Source organism: Patiria miniata, unplaced genomic scaffold (assembly GCF_015706575.1).
Source record: "Patiria miniata isolate m_02_andy unplaced genomic scaffold, ASM1570657v1 HiC_scaffold_8, whole genome shotgun sequence".
Lineage (NCBI taxonomy): Eukaryota > Metazoa > Echinodermata > Asteroidea > Valvatida > Asterinidae > Patiria > Patiria miniata.
Genome location: NW_024037075.1, coordinates 7,939,480 through 7,962,553, shown reverse-complemented (window position 1 = coordinate 7,962,553; position 23,074 = coordinate 7,939,480). Strand labels below are relative to the sequence as shown.

The 23,074-nt window shown below is 39.6% G+C and overlaps 2 protein-coding genes across 2 annotated transcripts in view; one reads left to right on the top strand and one right to left on the bottom strand.

The window, feature by feature from the left end:
• LOC119719831 (60 kDa heat shock protein, mitochondrial-like) overlaps positions 1–906 on the bottom strand; it is a 32,645-nt gene extending 31,739 nt beyond the window's left edge. The window contains exon 1 of the mRNA XM_038189326.1: positions 812–906. The gene's annotated coding sequence lies outside the window, so the exon portion shown is untranslated. The remainder of the gene's footprint in view (positions 1–811) is intronic.
• Positions 907–1,887: 981 nt separating this feature from the next.
• Positions 1,888–22,483, top strand: LOC119719830 (10 kDa heat shock protein, mitochondrial-like). The gene is made up of 5 exons (XM_038189325.1): positions 1,888–2,046; positions 19,394–19,453; positions 19,950–20,108; positions 20,833–20,922; positions 21,516–22,483. Exons 2-5 carry the CDS (start codon positions 19,451–19,453, stop codon positions 21,570–21,572), a joined length of 309 nt encoding a protein of 102 aa, XP_038045253.1. The 5' UTR covers positions 1,888–2,046; positions 19,394–19,450; the 3' UTR covers positions 21,573–22,483.
• Positions 22,484–23,074: the final 591 nt, after the last annotated feature.

Below are 23,074 nucleotides of genomic sequence, written 5' to 3'. Positions count from 1 at the left end.
TCGTGGAGCCGCAGTCGATATCTCCGAGAATTGCGCCCTCTATCGGTGCGCGTCTCTGCGACTCCGCACCTCCGCCACTCCAGTGCCCCGCGTCTCTGCGACTAGACTCTGCGACTCCACGACTCCGCGCCTCCGCCACTCCGGACAGTGCCCCCTCGCCCTCCTCCCTTCCTAATTTGCGAGCCCATTTAAAATGGATACGGATGCTTTGTTCTCAAAAAAATTCCGCCGAGAATTGCGCCCTCTATCGGCGCGAGTCTCTGCGACTCCGCGCCTCCGCCACTCCAGTGCCCCGCGTCTCCGCAATTAGACTCTGCAACTCCACGACTCCGCGCCTCCGATCCGTACCGTGCCCCCAACACATTTACAAGCACGCCCTCCCTTCCCATCCTTCATGAGAAGCTTAGAAGACAAGTTCATTCGCTGTACTTAGCACTTTTTGCAGCTTTGCATATCTATTACTAATTACTCCTATCCATCCACGCCTCCAAGCAAATTAAAAAACCTTGCTCCGGCGTGGCCCTGCATTCTATAGTTGCTCCAAAATAACATTCACATTCACAATCAGTGCATTTTTAACGGTCATATCACCCAGCATGCCCAGACTCCAACATGTCCAAGCGGTTTTAAAAACAGACTAGGGGCCTACAGAGAGTGATTAATAAAACCTGCAAAGCACACATTTATTCCCTTAAATAGTTGCTCGTAAAGTTAACATTTTGAAAATCGTCAAATTAACATGTATGAACACTAAAGTGTCTTTTTGAAGAACATTAACAACACAAATATTTCACAAATCTGAGGTTTTTACCTGAGGTTTGGTTGAAAGTACAACAGCAAACTATACCCACGGCCGGCACGGTCTCACCACGATATTACATCAGGGACATGCCGCATGCATGCAGCGCAGCTAGCTGGCGCTTATCACACGTGGGTCATTGGAAGTTTCTCGAGCGTAAGTAGTCTTGCTTCGTGACTGCCCCACCGAAATGTTTGTAGTTAGACTTGATTCAAGTCTGAAAAAGTTATCAAACGTGTGTCCATAACAAGCTTACGACATGGAGCTATTAAAGCTCGGAGGCCGGGGAGAACAAGATGCGGGCTTTAGTTTAATTGAGTTAAAAGAATCTTGAAACAAACGGTGGTTGCTTGTTTTGTTTATTGACAATTTAATTTCTATGTTCCGCGTGGTGATCGATTTTGTGTACATTGGGCCTTGCTCTATGATTGGGCTAACATCTTGGCCCCTGTTGCTTACTAGAATTGCTCTACTTCGAGCTTTATTGAATTTTTTTTTGAGGGGGCCTAGACAAGATTTTTTTTTTGGGGGGGGACTAAAGCCCCCAGGCCCCCCCCCCCCCCCCCCCTAGAACCGCCACTGCCCTAGCCCTAACGAGAAAGCTATTCAAGCTAAATAAATTGGGGGAGAAATTAAAGAGGAGGCCTGGTGCCATCGTGATGTGATTTAAATACACAAAAACTTTAAAAAAAAACCTGGCTTTTATTTTAGTAACTGATCCAATAATATACCCATCCCCTCAATTTCACCTTTTGATAATTGTAAAACAATGTAATAATATTAATAGTGTACATGTAATAGAAAATAAAACAATAAATTGGAATTCGGAATTCGACTGAATCGAACCATCGATTTTTCCCCGTCGCAGGTTGACTTTTTCCACCAGGTCACGTCCGCGTCTTTCACGGTAACTCTTTTTCTGTTTTAGCCTCTGAAGAAGAACTTGCCAAGTTCGCAACGTCAGGCCACATTAATTTTTTTAATTCTTTTGTAACTCTACAGCGTTTTTGAATTATTATGAAAGGCGCAGGTGCAGTCTGGTTCCCAGGCGGTCAACTCGGAAATTTAATTCAACAAAATTTGAGCTGATACCCAATCTCGCAAGATAAAGGAATTCTCGTTAAATAAGTCAGGGGATCGTTGCTCGTGTCTTACACACGTGTTCGCGTGTTACGCGTACGAGAGCTCGAGAGCCGACTAGATAGACTGTGGTTGTTCGCCGGTTGCCGATTGCACGGTCACGAACGGTACGTATAAATCATCATTTAACGTAAAGTAAATTGTGTTTTCGAGATAGATATGTTTAGGTAAGAAGACTCTTTTAACGAAGAGATAAGCTCCACAGTTTGTTAAAATTGTTGAACTTAGGATACTTTTGGAAAGACATTCATTTCATGTTCATATTTCATTGCACCATGATTGCACATTATGCAATTGCATTGCCACTGTGCTTGTGCATGCAGGATCGACGAATCCAGTATAACAGTAACTGGGGGGAAGGGGTGGGGCATGTTATTGGGAGGGGGGTGTGAACAGATGTTGAAGGTATGCCCCTATGGACCTTTTTACTGATATTATGATGGACTGCACAACCCACCATTCAAAATCATCAACATTTTTCATATAGTATTAACTGTTGTTAGTTCTGTTTCTTCGTGAATGACTGTTGCACGGTATCATGTATGTCTGACTATGATGAGGTACATTTTTTATGTCATCTGGGTTGGAATAACAGGGGAGTCCGCTTTTTGGCAATCGTGTATCTGTGGGCCCGGCATGTTCATAAGGGAACAACATCCACTTTCAAATTATTTGACCTACCAAACTAGGGTTTTGAAATTTTGAGGGAAATTTGGGGGTAAAACAACGATGACAACGACAAAACGCAACACGAAAATAAAAATGGCGGCACTGTGCGATGTACCGTGAGCGTGCAAGGCGCGCTGAATCGCACGGCACCAACTGTTAACCGCGTAGGAAAATTGTTATTTCCAACCCAAGAAACTGTTCAAAAATTACAAAATAGGTGTCCTTATATTGAGAGAAGTCTGCTTTAGGTTGAAAATGTCATATTTGAGTAATAAAAAAACACTCTTGATGCTCATTTGATCGAAACAAAACAGGGGCCCTACACTACACGATCGCCCGTTTTTTTTTAGGGACTCCGCCATTGTTCGACCTATGAAAACATAAGCTTAGTAATACGCTTACTTCCAGCTCTATATGTATGTCAAATTCCCGATGAACATTAGCTGGAGTTACTCAAGCTACAATTTGTCCAGGATTTGTCATTTTTTCTTTAGAAAATCCCCATAAATTGCCATAGGCATATACATGTACTTTCTGGCCTAAGTGTTTTTTTGGGGGGCTCAACATAAAAACTTAAAATTTTTCTTTCGTCCCGTGTGCAGCTAGCAGCTGCAGGAGGTTGAAGGAAATCAGCAAGGCTCCTCTCTGCACACATGAACGAATATTAACTCTGTGCTTTGGGGTGTCATCCATAACAGTTAGGGCCTAATCGCGGTGCTGATCCGCACCGGGCTGAACCGCGGGCTGAATCTCAGGCTGTGACATTAAATAGTACTAGTACTAGTAGGAAGACAGTGCTGCCTACTTCCAGAACTAGAAGGCACCCATCTGTTTGGTAGTTCTAGCACTATTCATTTTTGGGGACTTTTTGAAACAAATTGCAACAGTGGATTTTGTTGCATTGTGCAAACCCAGTGCATACCAGCCTTGATACCAAGCAGTTACCCTGCTAAGTAAATGCAACCACGTGCAACAGTGGATTCTATTGTATTGCAGTAGTAGGGGAGGTGGGGGAACCGGAGCAAAATGGAAAAAATCTGCGGCAAGCCTGAGCACGCCGCTCTCGATTCTAAAAATAGTTGGGGAAAAATATAGGGGAATCCCCCGATCTCAAAAAAAAAAAATCTGACGCCGGGTGTGGGGGAGAAAAAAAAAAAAAAAAAAAAAAAAAAAAAAATCTGACGCCGGGTTTGGGAGAGAGAGAAAAAAAAAAAAAAAATCTGACGTCGGGAGAGAGAGAGAGAGAGAGAGAAAAAAAAAAAAAATATCTGACGCTGGGAGAAAAAAAAAAAAAAAAAAAAAAAAAAAAAAAAAAAAAAATCTGACGCCGGGTGTGGGGGAGAAAAAAAAAAAAAAAAAAAAAAAAAAAACTGACGCCGGGTGTGAGAGAAAAAAAAAAAAAAAAAAAAAAATCTGACGCCGGGAGAGAGAGAGAGAGAGAGCAAAAAAAAAAAAAAAAAAAAAAAAAAAAAAAAAAAAAAAAATCTGACGTCGGGAGAGAGAGAGAGAGAGAGAGAAAAAAAAAAAAAATATCTGACGCTGGGAAAAAAAAAAAAAAAAAAAAAAAAAAAAAAAAAAAAAAAAAAAAACTGACGCCGAGAGAGAGAGAGAAAAAAAAAAAAAAATCTGTCATCGCTAAAATGAGGTGATGTCACCACCACGTGACCTTGAAAAATATGTGAGTCACCACCACGTGACCTTGAAACGTGTTGAGGCACGATAGAAATTTGGCGTAAACAACGCGACCTTGAAAAATGTGTGAGTCACCACCACGTGACCTTGGGAATTTTTACTACAGTCAAGCTCTCATGGATTATGAAATAATTGATCGCCCTCCAAAAAAAATGAGAAAAAAAAAAATATATTATATTTCCTATAATAAATGGAGAGTAATATGTTCAGACCGACCGTCAAAGGATATTCTAAATGGAACAAAGCCACGCTGCGTGATTACGTGCAGCGGTATAATATACCGCACAATGAAAATGTTTCTCTTACTCGTAAAGTTTACATCGAGGGGATAAAACATTATGAAAGTAAATTTAAAAACTTGAGGAAAAAGAAACTTTATGAGCTCAAACAGATTGTAGACGAACACAATCTAGAATACGTACCGACGGGTTATAAAGGACGAGTTTTGAAAAAAGATTTAATCTCGGCGATTAAAACATACAGACAACCCGAATACTTTACAGAGTCAGCTTTTAGAGAAACGAGAAGGTTTAGAAATTATTACAGAAACTGGGAATTAAACCCCAGACTTTATAACCATGATTTAATCAAGTTTTTTGATTCGCACAAGGAACAAATAGTCAATAAAATCAAGTCAGAATTGAGAGAGCTGAGAGGTTTAAAAATGGAGCTCACAATCAAAATAAAATATGAAAAAACCAAACCGGATGGTACGATCGAAACGATCGAAGCTATTCATTATAGCAAGCCAAAAGCCGTTTTAAATCAAAGTCAAATAAAACAGGCTTTAAAAGAAGAGATCGACCAGATATTTAGAAAGGATGAAAGGTATACGAATCAAGGATCGGGTTGGGCAGTCGATACAATACTCGCGTTATACATCAACATCAACAGATATAATCCAGCGAGAGGTAGTTCTTACATAAACCTACCCGAACATCTTAAAATTAAACAGGCGATGATCAACGTACAAAACAAAGACAACGAGTGTTTGAGATGGTGTTTGAGATCTGCCTTGGGGTTATACACAGACAAAGTAAAAAATCAAATAAGAAATAATCCTAAATATAAAATCAACGAAAGCAGACCGTCGATTTACACCAAAGACGACGGACTCAGTTTTAAAGGCGTTGACTTTCCGACACCGGTCGATCAGATACCCAAGATAGAAAGACAAAATAATTTATCGATAAACGTATACGGTTATGAGGGTGAGATATATCCATTATACGTGTCTAAAAACTATGGGTCACGAGAGATTGATCTGCTTTTGATTTCTAAAGGTGACAAGCATCACTATTGTTGGATAAAATATTTTACGAGGTTGATGTACGACGTTACGAAACATAAATGTAAGAAATATTTTTGTCGAAGATGTCTATGTCATTTTACCAATCAAAACAAATTAGACAGACATATCGCCGATTGTAAGGGTATAGATGCGCATCCATCAAAGATTGTATTTCCTATGGGTAAACCAAAATACATAGACGGGCAACCAGGCGAAAGAGACGTACCGATATTAGAATTTAAAAACTATAGGCACAAACAAAAAGCACCATTTGTCATTTATGCTGACTTTGAATCCATACTACAAACAACAACACCCACACAGACACTAACATCTAAACCTACTCACTCAGACAAAGAGACAAACACAAAAAAGATTAACGTTCACAAAGCTAGCGGTTATTCGCTAGTTGTAGTTCGATGCGACGCTAAAAATGTGTATCAAGAGACTTATAGAGGCAAAGACGCTTCAACTAGATTTATAACGACGTTGTTACAATTACAAAGCGATATTAATTGCATATTTGAAAAACCCCAAACCATGAAATTTAACGAGCGAGCTAAAGACCATCATGATAAAACAAACGCGTGTTGGATTTGTGAAAAACCAATTTATCCCAATTACTCGAGCAACTGTCAGTGCCAGAAGCCCAGAGAACCCAAGACGATAAAACAAAAGAAAGAATATCAGTACAAAAATAGTAAGGGATTTATCGAGTCTAAATGTCTCGACTGCAAAAAGAGCATTAATAAATTTAGAAAGGTGAGAGATCACTGTCACGTCACTGGTAAATATAGGGGTGCCGCACACGCTTATTGTAACCTCAAACTACAAATTAAACCCGGTTGTACACCGATACCGGTCTTTTTTCACAATTTACAAAATTACGACGCTCACTTGATCATGCAGAGTATTTCAGAGTACGGTAGCCAAACAGAAATACAAGTGATCGCTAAAAATTCAGAAAAGTATATTTCGTTTTCGATAGGAAATCTACGATTTTTAGACTCGTTTAGTTTTATGGCATCATCGTTGGATAAATTAGTGAAAGCTTGTCCAAAAGAGTCGTTTCAGCTACTCAAAAAGCATTTTAAACATCCTGACTCGCTATTACAAAAAGGAGTTTATCCGTACGAATATATGAACTCGTTTGATAAGTTTCAAGAGACCAGCCTACCACCCATCGGCAAGTTTTATAGCAGACTAAAAGACGAACATATATCGCAACAAGACTACGACAGAGCTCAACGCGTGTGGAACGAGTTTAATATACACAATCTAGGAGAATATCACGACTTGTACGTGACTACCGATACGTTATTACTTGCAGGTGTATTTGAAAACTTTAGAAGAACGTGTATTACAAACTACGGGCTAGATCCAGCCAATTATTTTACCGCACCCGGATTGTCGTGGGATGCTCTATTAAAACACTCGGAAGTTAAACTCGAACTATTGCAAGACGTAGACAAACATTTATTTTTTGAAAAAGCAAAACGAGGAGGTATATCGAGCGTGGGTGGAATGAGACATCACAAAGCCAATAATCAATATCTCGATGACTACGATTCAAACAAACCCTCGAGTTATATCGCTTATCTGGATGCCAACAATCTGTACGGTTGGGCTATGAGTCAATATCTACCGTACAGCGATTTTAAATGGACACCCTCGAAACCGTTTACCGAAGAAAGAATATTAACGCTTAAGAAAACGTCCAACACCGGTTACTTTTTTGAAGTAGACCTCGATTACCCGCACGATCTACACGCCAAGCATAACGATTATCCCCTAGCACCCGAAAATATGGTCGTACCCCAAGATTGGATGTCTGATTATCAAAATGAGTTATTGGATACCGAACCTAGTAGCGACGTACAAAAATTAACGTGTACGCTTAATCCAAAACAAAAATACGTGTTGCACTACGTTACGTTGCAGTCATACCTCAATCTAGGTTTGAAATTAAAAAAGGTGCATCGCGTGTTAAAATTTAAACAAGCGCCTTGGATGAAATCTTACATCGATAAAAACACGCAACTCCGAACCAAAGCAACCTCTGATTTTGAGAAAGACTTTTTTAAACTGATGAATAACAGCGTGTTTGGTAAGACGATGGAAAACGTCAGAAACAGGATTGACGGTTACCTACTGAGAGACAATAACGAGAGCGATCAAGAAAAATACAAAAAAATAATTCAAAAACCGAGCTATAAAACAACAACGCCGTTTTCAGAATGTAACCTGTCGTTTGTCGAAACGTACAAGACTAAAACCTTGTTAAACAAACCCATTTACTGCGGAGTGAGCATCTTAGATCTCTCTAAGACGCTGATGTACGATTTTTATTACAACCGATTGAAAGACAAGTACGGAGATAAAATCAGGTTGATGTATACAGATACGGACAGTCTGTTGATTGTCGTTTACACGGATAACATATACGAAGACATGCAATCTCACGGGCGACACTACGACTTTTCGAATTACAATCTGGATCACGAGTTATACGATCCAACCAATAAGAAAGTGATCGGTAAATTTAAAGATGAGTTTGGAGGTAAGGTCATTCAAGAAGCCGTTTGCGTAAGACCTAAGATGTACTCGATTTTAGCGGATGACAACAACATCACTCTTAAAAAAGCCAAGGGGGTCACAAAATCGGTCACTGACAAAAAATTAAAACACCGGCACTACTACGACTGCATCTTTAAAAATAAATCTAAAACAGAAACGATGACTCACATTAGATCGGAAAATCACATCCTTTACACCATATCTCAAAATAAACTATCGTTGAGTCCGTTGGACACAAAGAGGTACATTTTACCGGACGGTATAAACACGCTCGCTTATGGTCACCGCAATCTAGATATTAATTAGGCGGTAATTGCGTGTCCTCGGGTACGACTTGAAGCTCTTGTCTCACAAAACTCCTTTTTGGGCCGTTTTGAAGGTAATAAAGAGTAGGACCCGTCGTGACTTTTTTACCGTTAATCATTTTAAATTGACTCGTTCGTTTTTCCACATTATAAATGTCTACGCTCCAAATGGGATCCGTGGCTCTTCTCGAGGTTCCACCCTCTTGCTCGCCCGGGTAATATAAATATCTAACCATAGCGTCTTGCGGTAATTGTTGCTCTTTTGTTTTAACGGGGTTAGCCGGCGATTGCCGGACCTGTTCTAGTTTAACCGCCTCTGACGGTGCTTTAACTATTAGTCTCGTCGTTTCATCGTTTATAGCTTTGATCACGCTGGGTAATCGCTCGACCCATTGCGTGTTTCTACTCTCGGGATTTAACATTTCTTGAGCGTACTGATGACCAAACAGTCTCTCGGCTAGCGTTCGATTAAATCTTTCTACGATACCCTGCGACCGGTGGTTTCCGGGTTCGCCTACGATAATCTCGACGTTTTTTGAAGCCATCCATTTTTTAAATGCACCTTTAAATTCGGTACCGGCATCTACTCTCAACGTTTTAGGGTAACTCAAAGGCGACCTCGCGTAAATCTTGACGATAGCATCCTGGGTAGAATCTGCCGTTTTAGAAACCAAAGGTTCTGCTTCGTGGTATCGACTCGCTACGTCAACAACCGTCAAAGCGTATTTATAAGTCTTGCGTTTTACTTTATCCCAGGGTAGGTATAGCACATCCATTTGGTGAAAGTCGTTTGGTGTTTCAAACTCTCGCGAAGTACTCGTAGGCCTGGGTACATACGCAGGAGCCGGCAGATAAATTTGCCAGATCGCTTGTTTTTTAAGCCAATCCCTGATTACCTTTTTATCGAATTTGGTTTTATCGTGTTCAAACTTTTTATTTTCAAGTCTAAGGGATGATGGCAGCGAAGAGCGTAAGAGACACGATTTAGCGACAGAACAACTCTCGGCCGCCAGAGATCAGTGGCAACGAGAACGAACAAAACGACTCGATTTTCTCAACGAACGTATCAGAAAACAAAATGCCTCTAAACAAACATTTTCCAACGTAGACCAAGCGTTGCGTTACTACAACGAAATGACCGGAGAAAACGTCGAGTTACCCCGCGAACCCAAACTCGAAGATTTTTACGAGCCTAGCGACCAACAAATAGAAAAAGAACTGGTGTTTATCGCGGGAGGAACGCTTTTGGTGGGCTTCTTGGCTTACAGATATCTTTAAATTTAAAACTCGTATTAATAAAATGAATGCGTATGGAAAAAAGCTCAATCCCAGCAGGCTATTAAAAATACCCAGATCTATCAAGGGTGAGAGAAAAGAGGTGGTCATTACCCACAATCCTAGTAGTATATCGGCGGGGCAAACGCTGAGAGTTAAGTTTCCTCAATTGGGCGTAGACGACGTGATCGTACCCGGCACTTGTAAATTAGCTTTTAGTTTAGAACTCGACGGTGGAAGCGACGACAATAGAACCATTTTTAGCAATTTGGCCAGAAATTTAGTCAGTGAAATCAGCGTCAGGCTTCAAGGTCACGAAATTATAAGTTATCGTAACGCCGACGTGTATCACAACTTTAAAGACAATTGGATCAACAGCTCGGCAACTCGAAACATGGCGTACTCGGGCATAGAAAAAGAAAACGTGTCTAAACTAAGAATTGGGGCTGGAGATGCTAACGCGGGCGCCAACAGCGGTAAAGATCAGGCTATCGCGGATGCCTATGGTAACAGATATTGTATTCCCCTAGACATTGACATACTGACTTCGCATCACCCTTTTTACCCCAGCGGTTTAAAACAACCTCTGACGTACGAGATAAAGTTTAACGATCACGAAAAAGTAGTCAACAGTTCAGATACGGCGGCGATGTATTCTATCTCAGACTTGTCTCTCGAATACGAAGTGGTGACCAACAGAGACCTAGCTATCACCATCAGGAATAAACACAGGGGGTTAATGCAATATCTGTTTGATAAAATCCACTCGCTAGAAGTTAGATCCGTCAACAAATCGGACATGCTTTGGAACGTCAGCGTCAATCAACCCATCAGGAGTCTCAAGGGTATTTTGTTTTTGTTTAAAGATCCCGCGGTCAAAAATCCGCAGCGATTTTACAATCCAAAAATAACCAAAACATCGGTGACTGTAGAAGGTAAACCCAATCAACTCTACAGTCAAGGCATGTTTCAGTATCAACACTGGAATGAAATCAACAAGTTCTTTGGAGACAGCGATACCGAAAGCGGGCGCGGAGTAGCTAAAGACTTGAATTTGACGGGTTTTGACCTCGGAGACTACCTAAAAGACAAGTACGGTCTGTGGCTCGATTTTAGAAGTAACGACGACAACTCCGCTCACGGATCCGGTAGGAAACTCGGAGACGGAGGAGGCATCAACATTCAATTTAACAGAGAAGCCGAAAGTCAAGGTGACCTCACGATGTACGTATTTTTGGTCATGGATGCTCAATTGAACTTGGAAGACGGGAATTTTAAATCTCTGTTAAGTTAAAATGACACAACCGCATTGCGCTTTAATCGTCGGCAAAACAAATTCCGGTAAAACCAAATGGATTTTGGATCTGTTAGAGTCAGACTATAAAAATACATTTGAAGCGATAGTCATCATTTGCCCTACCATATTTAAAAACAAAACGTACATCGAAAGAAATTGGATTCAAGCAGATCCCGAGGTATACCTCTGCGATCCGGATTTGTACAAGATGACGCTCAACGAAGCGATCGATTTTTACAGTAAAATATTCGAAGGTGTTGCCACGCTGTTTATCGTGGACGATTGCTCTTCGGATCAAGAGATTAAATATCGTAAAAAGACGTGCGCGCTAAGCAAGATGGCGTTTAGCGGAAGACACATAAATCACAGCTGTTGGTTACTGACCCAAAAGTACAACAGCGTTTTAAAAGATTATAGAGAAAACACGGCATGGTTAGCGTTATTTTACTGTAAAGATAAAACATCGTTTGATCAAGCGTTAGATGAAAACGACGTCGTACCCATTGAAGAACGAGATTATATAAAACGACGTTTGAGAGATGTGAAATATAGTAAATTGGTCGTATACACCGAACCTCCAGTTAGTTACGAGCTATTTGAGTAGGTCAATAACCTAGCTTGTCAACAGATATGACCTAGCTCATCAACAAATAGGACCTAGCTCATCAACAGATATGACCTAGCTCGTCAGCAAATATGACCTAGCTTAGTAGCAACCTATTTAACAAGCTATACATGTATTACAATTTGTTAATCAACAAACGTCAACAAAATACATTTTGCTGTTAGTAAATGATAGCAATATTCGAGTATTTGCAGTTTTTGGCTATTATCGTCATATCGATTAATTTATCGTTTTACACCTACGAGTACCTTTGCCTTTGTAACAAAGTTGCAAAAGCTACAACAAAATTAAATTCCTTTCTAATTAAATGGAGGACCTAAAACTTACTTTAACGAACGAACAAGATCACAACGCAGAACATAAAGATCGTTTGTGCGGTGTCGTAGCGGCCGGAAACTCTAGAAAGTACTTGGGAAAGGAATACACCGTTAAACATATCGAAGCTCTTGACAGCAAAGAACTCGACAAATTATATCATCTGTACGAAACTAAATTTGGAAATGAAATTGTTAAAACCGTTGGTAAATACACTTTAAGTCTATTTTCGAGAGTGTTAGCTGTGGTTACACCCGTACAAGTTTTAGGATATAACGTCACTATAGATTCTGAAGAAGAACTCACCAACGACTTGAGTTCTGATCCTATTATAAGCGCGAGTATGGCTGGTATGTTGAGCGACGTTTGTTACAAGTACGGAACTTTAATATCGCCCCTAGTTGCTACGATTATCACAACAAAACATTTGAAATTTAATAAACCTAATATAATAAATGGAAGATCAGAAAGCAGCGATCACAGCTCAACCAGCAGAGACAGAGACGCCCCAACCGATAAAAACAACGTCGTCACCGACGGTAACGAGAGTGACCAAGACTAAAAATCCTAAACGAATACAGCAGGGTAAAGCTTTAGCCGAGCACAATAGACAGATGAAATTAAAATTAGCAAAAATGAACGTAACATCGGACGAAGCTACGAGCTCACCGGACTACAACTCTTGGGTGATGTGGGGGGCTATAGCGTCTATAATAGGAGTGGGGTTGCTGGTACTAACAAGAAAGACAACTGCGCCGGTTGTACAGCCAGTGCCGATAGTCACGCAACCCACTACACCCATCGCCCCCAAAACGCTAGACATGGAATAGATCAGACCTTTTAGGTCTGTAGCTAAACCAGCAATTTAAAAATTGTTATATTAAAAACGATGAGTAACTTTGACACCAACGGAATAGCTAATACGATTTATCACGGAGCCGTCATATCGGGTCTTTCGATGGGATACGCCATGGTAGGAAATAAACTACTCAAAATGAAAGTGCCGGATTTAAACAAGCTAAGCGTAGAAGATGTGGCTAAATTGACGGGTATTATAAGTGGAGCTCTGGCCACGCAAAATTGGTTGGTGACCCAGGGTATACTACCGGGCAGTATAATGAAAACGGCTTAATTTAAATAGGTTTATTAAATAAATGGCCGATGGAGGATTTGACTTTGACCCTGTTGATGATTACGATTACGATGACGATGATGATGTAGCAGAGACCAATGTAGATGACGACTTTGATACTACTACACCACCGCTAGACACAGAAAGCGTCCTGGGCACGGGTACAATAAGCAGTTTATCTATAGAACTAATAAAAGAAGATGTTGATTCATTTTACAAACAAAATAATATAGACCCCGCGTTTATCGACCCCAACGATTTTGAAATTGGTAAAGACAGAAATCTATACGTTAAAACATATAAAGGTCGAGAACCATTATCTTATAGACGAGGTGGTCAAAGAATATATTACAAATTAAGTACCTTACAAAGTAAATATGGTACCGCATTTATTCGCGACACCCTCAAAATCGCTGACTATAAACCAACACTACTTGCCAAACTAAAAGATAAACTCGAAAAAGTACAACCCGAGAGTATCCCCTTGACAGAACTACCCAGAGCCACCGATGAGGTAACCGAGATTATAGACGATTTACAACGCGACACCGGCGCTCAAACGGAGGGGTTAAATTACAGAGAACTCCAGGGTTTAGACAAAAGTCTTCAGACGTTAAGAGGTAACCTAGAACTTAATTTAGCGCGTCTCACAGAACTAGACCAAGAGATATTTGATGCCGAACATGATTTAGGTGATCATAGGATCAGCAAAGAAGAACGACGAGAGTTAAACGATAAATTGAGCAACTTAGACGCTGAAAGATCCGCCAGATTAGAAGCCGCAAAAGCCAACGAACGAGGGCTCAAAAGTCAGATCGCTAGAATCAAAGAAACGATTAATAAAATATTGGGCGACGACACGACTCTGGCGGAAAAGATTAGAACTCTGTTTAGAGAACAAGGTGTGACCGTAGTGAGTATTTTAGCCGCTTTGAGTTTAGCCATCAGCACCATAGTGAGTAGCATCGTCGCTAGCGTGAGAGGTGTGGGTGCCCCAACCGCGCCAAAACCAACACCAACACCAAAAGGTGGTATCAAAGAGTGGATTTCAAAACAACTCGCTAATTTTGCATCTGCTCTTCAAAAACTCGGAGTGAGCGCGTTGGGTGCTCTGCCGGGTATCATAGGCAGCGTATTGAGTTGGATATTTAACGCGCTGAGTAAGTCCGTATCGTGGTTGGCCGAACACGTGTGGGCTTTGTTTTTGGGTGTGGGAGCCTTGGTGTTTGCGTACCTGCAAAAACGATGGTAGTAATAGTTATCAAGTTTAAAAAAAAAACAACAACAAAAAAATAAGCCTTACCAGCACAAAGTTGGTAAGGCTTATTTTTTTTGTGTTGTGAGATTAGAGTGTGACTTATCGCGTTGCCTCGTAAGCCAAAATACCCATACCAACGATAGCTAATATTCCTACCGTCAACGATAATTTTTCGTCTTGGTGAGTTTGTAGTTTCGTGGGCTCGTGTGTTAAAACTGTAGGTGTTGGTGTTGGTGTTGGTGCTGGTGTTGGTGCTGGTGCTACAAAATCGTTTGTCATAGGCTCTAGGGGTGTTGGTGGCGCGACATCATCGGTGTCATCAAAAGAGTCGTCCGGCTGAGGTTGTGAGTTTAAATCTAACACCAAACCAGTTTTCATACTCTGGGTAGCGATTTGAAGATTGTTGTTATAACCGTCGTGCGTTCCAACCCTCAAGTTCATATCCGATGGAATTAAATACAACCCCGGTTTCACAACAAAATTTAAAGGCGTTCTGGCATACTGCAAAGAGTCTTGAAATTGATCGATACTCGTTTCCATGTCGTCTACTGCATTGATGATATCTTCAACGATGACGTTAAATTGTCTCTGAGCGTCTAATCCGGTGCCCGGTGATAATACGCTCGTTTTTGTTTGAGCCTGCGCACCGAGTAAAGCGTACACGTAAGATCTGATCGATTCGTTGATCTTTATGATTCCCGCGGAGGTAAACGAACTCTTGGCGGGTATAAAATCTAACCAAGCCATTTTGACGATGTCGTCTTGTTCGAGATAACCCTTCCAATGCTTAAAAAAAGCATCGTGTTTTTTTGGATCGTCTAAACCCCAATTTTTATCACCCGTGGGGTTGATAAAATCGTCGAGTGTGGTCGTGTTTTTATCATAGTCTAACGGCAAGAGTAAAAATGATTTTGTTTTTTCGTTCCAAAGAAAAAGCCGACCTAAGCCATAAGTCTTTTGATCTCTCGTCTGTTTAAAAGACTTATTTTGATCGATGGCAAACGTCCGACAGATGTTGGTAAATGCTCCACGATCATAGGTGTTGCTGAGAGCGTCAAACGAGTCTTCTCCCGGTATTGCTACGGCCATGTCGTTTAATATCCTTCTCACCGTAAAGTATAGATGAAAATTAAATAAGGCTTTAACGTAACGGTTGTTCGAGTTTAAAATATCGATTCCAACACCACAGCCCGTTGTAGCGCAATAGATCGCAAAGTTTAACTGATTTTGATAAAAAGACATGGGGTCTATTTTCCAACGAAGTACAGCATCGTTGGTATTGAGGCGAGATATTTTATAGTCCGAGATTAAGTCGGGAAACGGGGTTAAAAACGTGTTAGACGCGTTGACTGTAATCTCGAGTTCGCCAGTGAGATACGGACTGTCTAGTACATGCGCTGGGGTGGTAGCTTGTCGTTTAGCTACATTTTGATTTACTTGTCTCGTTACCTGATCAGCTATCGATTGTATCTGCTTTTTTAACGACTTAAAATCACTCATTATTTTAGTTTCAGTTTTAATATAAAAAGACTTTAAAATAAATGCATTCGTTTCACTTGTTTCAAAATGAGCAGACGTTTAAATTAGAAGACGTCGTAGATAATTTAAACGGTCAAAAATCTATACGCGTAAAAAGGGTGTTGTTTAACGCAGGATATTTTAATATTTCCAGCGCCACGGAGATTGATTGGTTTACGCAAATAGATGGGAGACCCGCGTTTACCACAGATAAACCTCCCCCCATACCCGCGGAGTTTCTTTCAGATGTACACATAAGAACGCCGGATAGAGATTTTATAGAGCGATTGTTACCCGATATACCATACCACTTTTTAATTAACGATGAAAATGTTTTACAAAAAACTATAAACGATCTTATAAAAGCGTACGAAGACGATAGACTAGAATCCGTTTTAGAATCAAACAAAAGAAAAAGAGCTATTATAGCTGAACGGCGAGGGTTGATTTTAGCCGCCATGAATTCAGAAATACCAAAAACTGAATTAGAACTTAATACGCTTCAATCTTTAGTAAGAATATTATTTGTTAGAGAAAGAAAAATCTTTGAAGGTGAGGAATTGGCTTTAAAGTTTATTGAAGGAGAAATGGGTGCGAGCGAATTGAGCGAGTTGAGAGATAGTAGGGAAGCAGGGGTAATTATAAGGGGAAGTCTTATCGTGACGGGTGAGGATTTAGATTTTATTCCTCCGAGTCATTTAGAGCCGTTGCCACTCGGAGTCACCGGTTCGGTCATCATAGCACCGGGGTGGTACGACGTCGATTGGTTCGATTTCATTTTAAATTCTATACCCGGGGTAAGTTTTCGAATATTTAGAGAATCTAAAAAGGTGACGTTGGTGATAACCGACGTCAATCTCAAATTGCGCTTGAACAGAGAAGTATCTCGATTACTCAATTTACCCAAAGGAAGACTGGTACCCAAAGTGGTGTATACGGGGTCTTACGACGTTAATCCGTTTAAATTTTTGTTTATTCACTGCCCGCAATTAAGTACGAGTGAAAACTTTTTTAATGGTCGTCCTTCTGACATCTTAAAAATCGTACCCGTGGCTACGCGCAAACCCGATATTGATAGAGCCGAGGGATTCAAAAATCTTAAAAACGGTATAATCGACAAACTGACATTTTCTATCAGCGGTGAAAAAGGACAGGTATTCAACAACAAGGGTGAGGGTATCATTATCGAGTTGGAGATCTTTTAATTTTAAAATCTTTTTATATTAAAAACATGAGTGTAGATGGTAAGGCGTTATACCCCGATATTTCTGGAGATGTACTCCGATTAAATAGTAACGAAGAAACAAAAGTGTACAGACTTAAAAAGATTGAAGAGATTCGATCTTTAATCTTGAAAGAGAGAGACCACCGAGAGCGCACTTATAAAAAAATAAAGAGAGTGATCGACACTATTAATTACGTAGAGATAGGATTAGAAGGATTGGGGGTTGTAGCGGGGGCTGTCAGTATTCCCGCTCTCTTGGGTGTTATATCAGCCCCCGTTGGATTGGTGCTAGAAGGAACGTTTATAGGCGCTTTTGGTGTAGATATTCTGCTTAGAATCGCGTCTAGGCGATTATCCGCCAAGCTAAAAAAGCACGACCAGATTAAGATATTAGCAGACTCCAAACTTAACACGATTGAAGAATACGTGTCTCAAGCCATCAACGACGGAGATATATCGCACGAAGAGTTCTTATTGATTACGAGAGAGCTCGCCAAATTTAACGAGCTTAAGCAGAAAATTAGAACAAAGACCAGCACAAAGCTTCAAAAGATTAAAAACGATACAGACTTTGAAAAAGAAGTTAAAAAACGGGTAGACGAACGGCTGGCAAAAGAAAAAAAATCTCTTATCGAAAAACTTACAAGTTCAAATTCTCGGTAAATAAACATTATGAAAGCGAACCACCGAGTTATACCTCTATTTCACCTCTTAGGGCTACGCCCTCGGCCCCGCCTTTATTGTAGTGGTCATCGTATATTTTTAGTGCTTTATTAAATTGATTTTGAGTCACTTTAAATAAATCTCTAACTCGTTCTTTGTCTAATCCAACGACGTGATGATAACACGCCGCTATTAATGACCGTTTGACGCAACCATTTCCCCTCAATGTTTTGTAATTAACGAGCTCGTTATATTTATTGATTGTTTCTTGGACATCTTCTGAGTCTTGCTCTGGACAAACAGACAAAATAAGTTTCTCCACAGTTTTTCTTTTGTTTCTCTTTAAAGTTGACCAATTGATACGATCTTCTTGCACATTTTCTGCCGAAAAATCAAAATAACGTGAAACTATTTCACCGCACGTTTCACAAATTAAAAAACCATTCTCGATGATTATATGATGATCGCACTTATCCCCAAGTTGTGACGTCCCAAAGTATTCCATCTATTTAATAAAAACCGATATTATTTTTTATTCATTTTTCAAATACTCGTCGGTCTAAACATATTACTCTCCATTTTTATATTAAAAAACAGCTCCTCACCTTTTACAGGGTAAGGAGCTAATTTTTTTTGTCTCGAGTTTCAAGGTCACGTTGTGGTGACTCACACACGTTTCAAGGTCACGTTGTGGTGACTCACATATTTTTCAAGGTCGCGTTGTTTACGCCAAATTTATATCGTGCCTCAACACGTTTCAAGGTCACGTTGTGGTGACTCACATATTTTTCAAGATCACCTCATTTTAGCGACGACAGATTTTTTTATTTTTTTTTTCTCTCTCTCTCCCGGCGTCAGATTTTTTTTTTTTTTTTTTTTTTTCTCCCGGCGTCAGATATTTTTTTTTTTCTCTCTCTCTCCCGGCGTCAGGATTGTTTTTTTTTTTTTTTCTCCCGGCGTCAGAGATATTTTTTTTTTTTTTCTTTTTTTTTTCTCTCTCCCGGCGTCAGATATTTTTCTCTCTCTCTCTCTCTCTCTCTCTCTCTCTCTCTCCCGGCGTCAGATTTTTTTTTTTTTTTTTTTTTTTTTTTTTTCCCTCTCTCTCCCGGCGTCAGAGATTTTTTTTTTTTTTTTTTTTTCTCTCCCCCACACCCGGCGTCAGATTTTTTTTTTTTTTTTTTTTTTTGAGATCGGGGGATTCCCCTATATTTTTCCCCAACTATTTTTAGAATCGAGAGCGGCGTGCTCAGGCTTGCCGCAGATTTTTCCCATTTTGCTCCGGTTCCCCCACCTCCCTTACTACTATTGCCTTGGCACTTTAGTATTATGAGCAGTTACCCTGCTAAATGCAACAAGATGCAACAAGCACAGGGACTTGAGTTGCCTGTTAAATGCAACAGTATATTAGTATGCAACAACTTTTTACCTTTGTTGCTTTCTGTTGCATTTTGCAGGGTCAGGTAAAAGGAGCCTTATATATTTGCACCGGGCAAATTGATTATTCAAAACTCCTCTCCACTGCATCTTCTCCCTCGTCTTTTACCACGTGGTTCAATTTTATCAATGCTGAGTTTAAAGTAACCTAACATGTTTTTGTTTTCATTTTTAACAGGAACATTTGCATTGCGTTGCTGACCAAGCAAGGTTACTGACCAAGCAAGGAGCAATTATGGTAGGTTGCTAGACTTTGAATGTTGTCATTTTAAGGGTCAGTACAATTAGGGTTTTTAATATAAATTAAATTTAAAATTAATTTTAAATAACACCTTGAACTTGAGCCAAGACATTGAGTTACGTAAATAGTTGTTTGGGTAGACAGCTTTATATAATTGTTATGGTCCTAAAAATCACAAAATTCAGTTGTGGTTGTTTTGAAGAAAAAAATCAGTTCTATTAATGTACATCTACAGTTGTGAGTAAGTTTGGTAAAAACCAGTTACAAAAGAACTCAAAGGAAGCCCTTTTATTTTCTAATTATCTCTGTAAATGCCACACAAAATCTCAGTAGATGCATCAGGCTAATAGTGACAGTGAGATTACTGAAACTTGTATCTTGTCTCAAGTGTTCTACGTTGAATGTTGAACTGACTGGTAGATGGCCTATTGAAGATACATGCACACAAGTGACATCAGTGTATTTGACTTCTTTTTGTTTACTTGGTTCATAGGCTGGAGTACGGAAATTGAAGCCTTTGTTTGATCGTATCTTAGTGGAGAAATTTGCTCCAGAATTGAGGACTAAGGGAGGCATTATGCTGCCTGAGAAGTCTCAGGCTAAAGTACTAGATGCAACGGTATGTGCTGTAGGTCCTGGATCCAGAAACCAGGTAAGTGGTTCTGAAAGACATGGGGCCAATACAATGATATCGCTAATAATGGTTGGCAGAAAATCTGAAGCATACTTCATAGCATGACTTGCTTTGCATGTATGGAGATTTCTACTGCTGGCTCAACTATTTGAAGTAAATTCTGCTGCTGAAGTTGGCATGCTTTTGCTGTGCTTTCTGCTATCAGTCTCTGTGAAACGGATGCAGGCTCTATTTGCAGAAGTTCATGTGCTAATCAGCGACACGAAGTTAGGCACTGAAGTGCATGTGTGAATGCCATGCAGGAACATTATACGACCAGTTCCTTCTGAAAGTGCATCCACCCATTGCATCTTCACGTGAAGAACTGAATGGAACTGGCACTTGGGTGTGTTTCAGTGATTAAATCAAAATTAACTGCAAGTGTTGATTAATGTTTAATGTCTCAAACTTACATAGTTTAGTGACAATTGAGATATAGAATAATTAATTATAGATAGTATATTCACCTTTTTTGCCCCCCCCCCCCCCCCCCCCCCGGAGTAAAGTTATCCCTGCATGAAAACTTCACATTCAACTCCTTGGACATTTTAGATACACGTAGGGAGTCAAAAGTCATCCCTTCATGAAGAAGTTACAAATTGCATTCATCAGTCAGTGCAAACTGTACTTTGATTGTGCAGTTGGACGTTACTTTTCAGAGGCCAGATCTACTAACTTCCTATTATGTCTCAATTTTTTTCAGAAAGGAGAAACAATGCCAGTGAGTGTGAAAGTTGGAGACAGGGTTTTACTTCCTGAATTTGGAGGAACTAAAGTTTCCCTTGAAGAAAAAGTAGGTTTACAGTTTGTTGCAAGTTCCCTGTGAAAGTGCAAATAAAGTGACTAAAGTCACACATTTTCTCAAATACACACAATCCTTACAAGAGATATTATGTTTACTTCATGGCTTATGAAATGAATGAGGAGTATACTGCCTAAATTCGTTCCCTTTACAGTTGCAAATTTAGTCGTAGACCTTAAAACTCAAAATACTGAAATACAGAGTGGGGGACATTCTAGCCCTTCTACAGCTCGAAATAATTTTTTTTTTTTTTATTTCACCATAAGCCTTGGCTTGGCTTGGCTTATGATGTATTATACATTGATTCCTAGCTAGGATGATTCCTTTTTAAATTACAATTTAAAAACATCATGAACCTTTAGTTTTCCTGGCTTGCAAGATGGATTCACAAGACATCCCAAACAGAAGGTCTACCCATATCGAACTCATATTGAGAATCATCAATAACTGTGTGGATGGTTGATCAACTTTGATTAATTCTCACTCTATTGAATGATCAAAAATATTTGCAGTCACTATGAACTGTACTTACTTGTTTCTCAAATGGCTTAGGTTTTAACATGAAATTGTTTTTCTTGTTGCAGGAGTACTTTTTATTTAGGGAAGGAGATATTCTAGCCAAGTGGGAGGAATCTGCCTGACATTGATGTTGCAATCTTGACATAGCTGTAAACATTGTAATTATAAAGCCACCCAAAGCGAGACCAGACAAAGCCGGTGTATTAACTGTACATCTCCCTGTCAGCTATGGACACATACACACCCTGCACTTGTATAGAAATGTTGAATACAATGTTGATTGGAACAAGATGATCCGACAGGCTGAATGACAGTTCAAGTCAGTTATAGGGACTATTGATGTGCTGTCTGATCACAGATGCGTTCCACAAAAGACAGTGACTTTATGAGGATTATGTTGCATTTTATTTCTTATAAATCTCTCTGTTTAAATATGATTGACATAATACGTAAATCATGCTGAATTATATATTTACACACCTGCCCGATATTCTTAGACTGTCATTGTTTTCCAGGCTGATGGCCTGTAGTGTGTTTTCAAAAATATGTGAGATTTGAGGTTGCATTAAGTGTTAAGTATATGGTAACAAAAAGATTTAACATAACATGAGTGATTTTACTTCAGAGTGTAGAACTGTGCTTAGACATTAGACTTTTCCTTACCATTTATCATATTTGTCATATCAATTTTTTTTCTGTTAGTAAATTCAAATTGATATCTTATCAGAGCAGTTTTGTGTCTAATTTTACACTATGGTACTATTTTGCCAGTTACTGCATGCAGCACATTGACCCAGCTTGGCAGGTGTAGTATTCCATATACATGTACACATTAATTTTATTGGTCTATTCATGGAAGCGTGCTCATATTTGGCAAAAAGGAATCTAACTTATCCATTACCAAATTTATATTCTGTTAAAGTTTGTATGGTATATTGGCTGAAGACCATCAAGTAAAGTCCAGCAACCTTTTCTCTGTTACTTTTGTTACTGACAATAAAAAGTAATTTCTTTGGCCATGTCTGCAGTCATACTGTTGTTTTACAGGATGCATGAGTAATTGGGTTCTCTCCAGAAATGGCCTTAGAGAGTTTGAATGTAGGCCTTAATTTGTTTCAAGTTCCCAACACCACACTAAATGGCATCAGTAAGGGAGGGCTTGATGTGACCGACTTACAATCATGGTATTCATTCAACACTATAATGCAGTTAACAATTGACGTCTGCTGTGATGTGGGATATGACATTTCAACACCCAAGGGGCACAAAGCACCCGTGACCCTGGGTTAATATACTACATGAAGTTGGGACTTCTTACTGCAATTACTCAATACTGTTGTATGATTGCTTGTATCTTGGAAAAATGCGTGGCTGATCTTAATCTCATTACATAAAAAGTGAGGTTTTAAAAGCTTTTTTTAATACCCTATCCACAGGAGCGTACATTGTGATTTTCAATAAAAAAAAATTCAGTGTAATATTTGGAAACATTTTGCTAACAATTGTGTTTATTTTCCATTTGTCTTGAATTTCTCATGTTATTCATTAGACTGGAATGGCATTGTTTACCAAGTGAATCTAGTGTCCAAAAAAAAAGGTAACCCACCGGATCTTACTCGCGTTG

Bases quoted from the DNA above. Each gene is read 5' to 3' on its own strand.
- LOC119719830 (XM_038189325.1), top strand. The intron at 20,109-20,832 runs GTAAGTGGTTCT...AATTTTTTTCAG, and splicing joins GTCCTGGATCCAGAAACCAG to AAAGGAGAAACAATGCCAGT. The intron at 20,923-21,515 runs GTAGGTTTACAG...TTCTTGTTGCAG, and splicing joins AAGTTTCCCTTGAAGAAAAA to GAGTACTTTTTATTTAGGGA.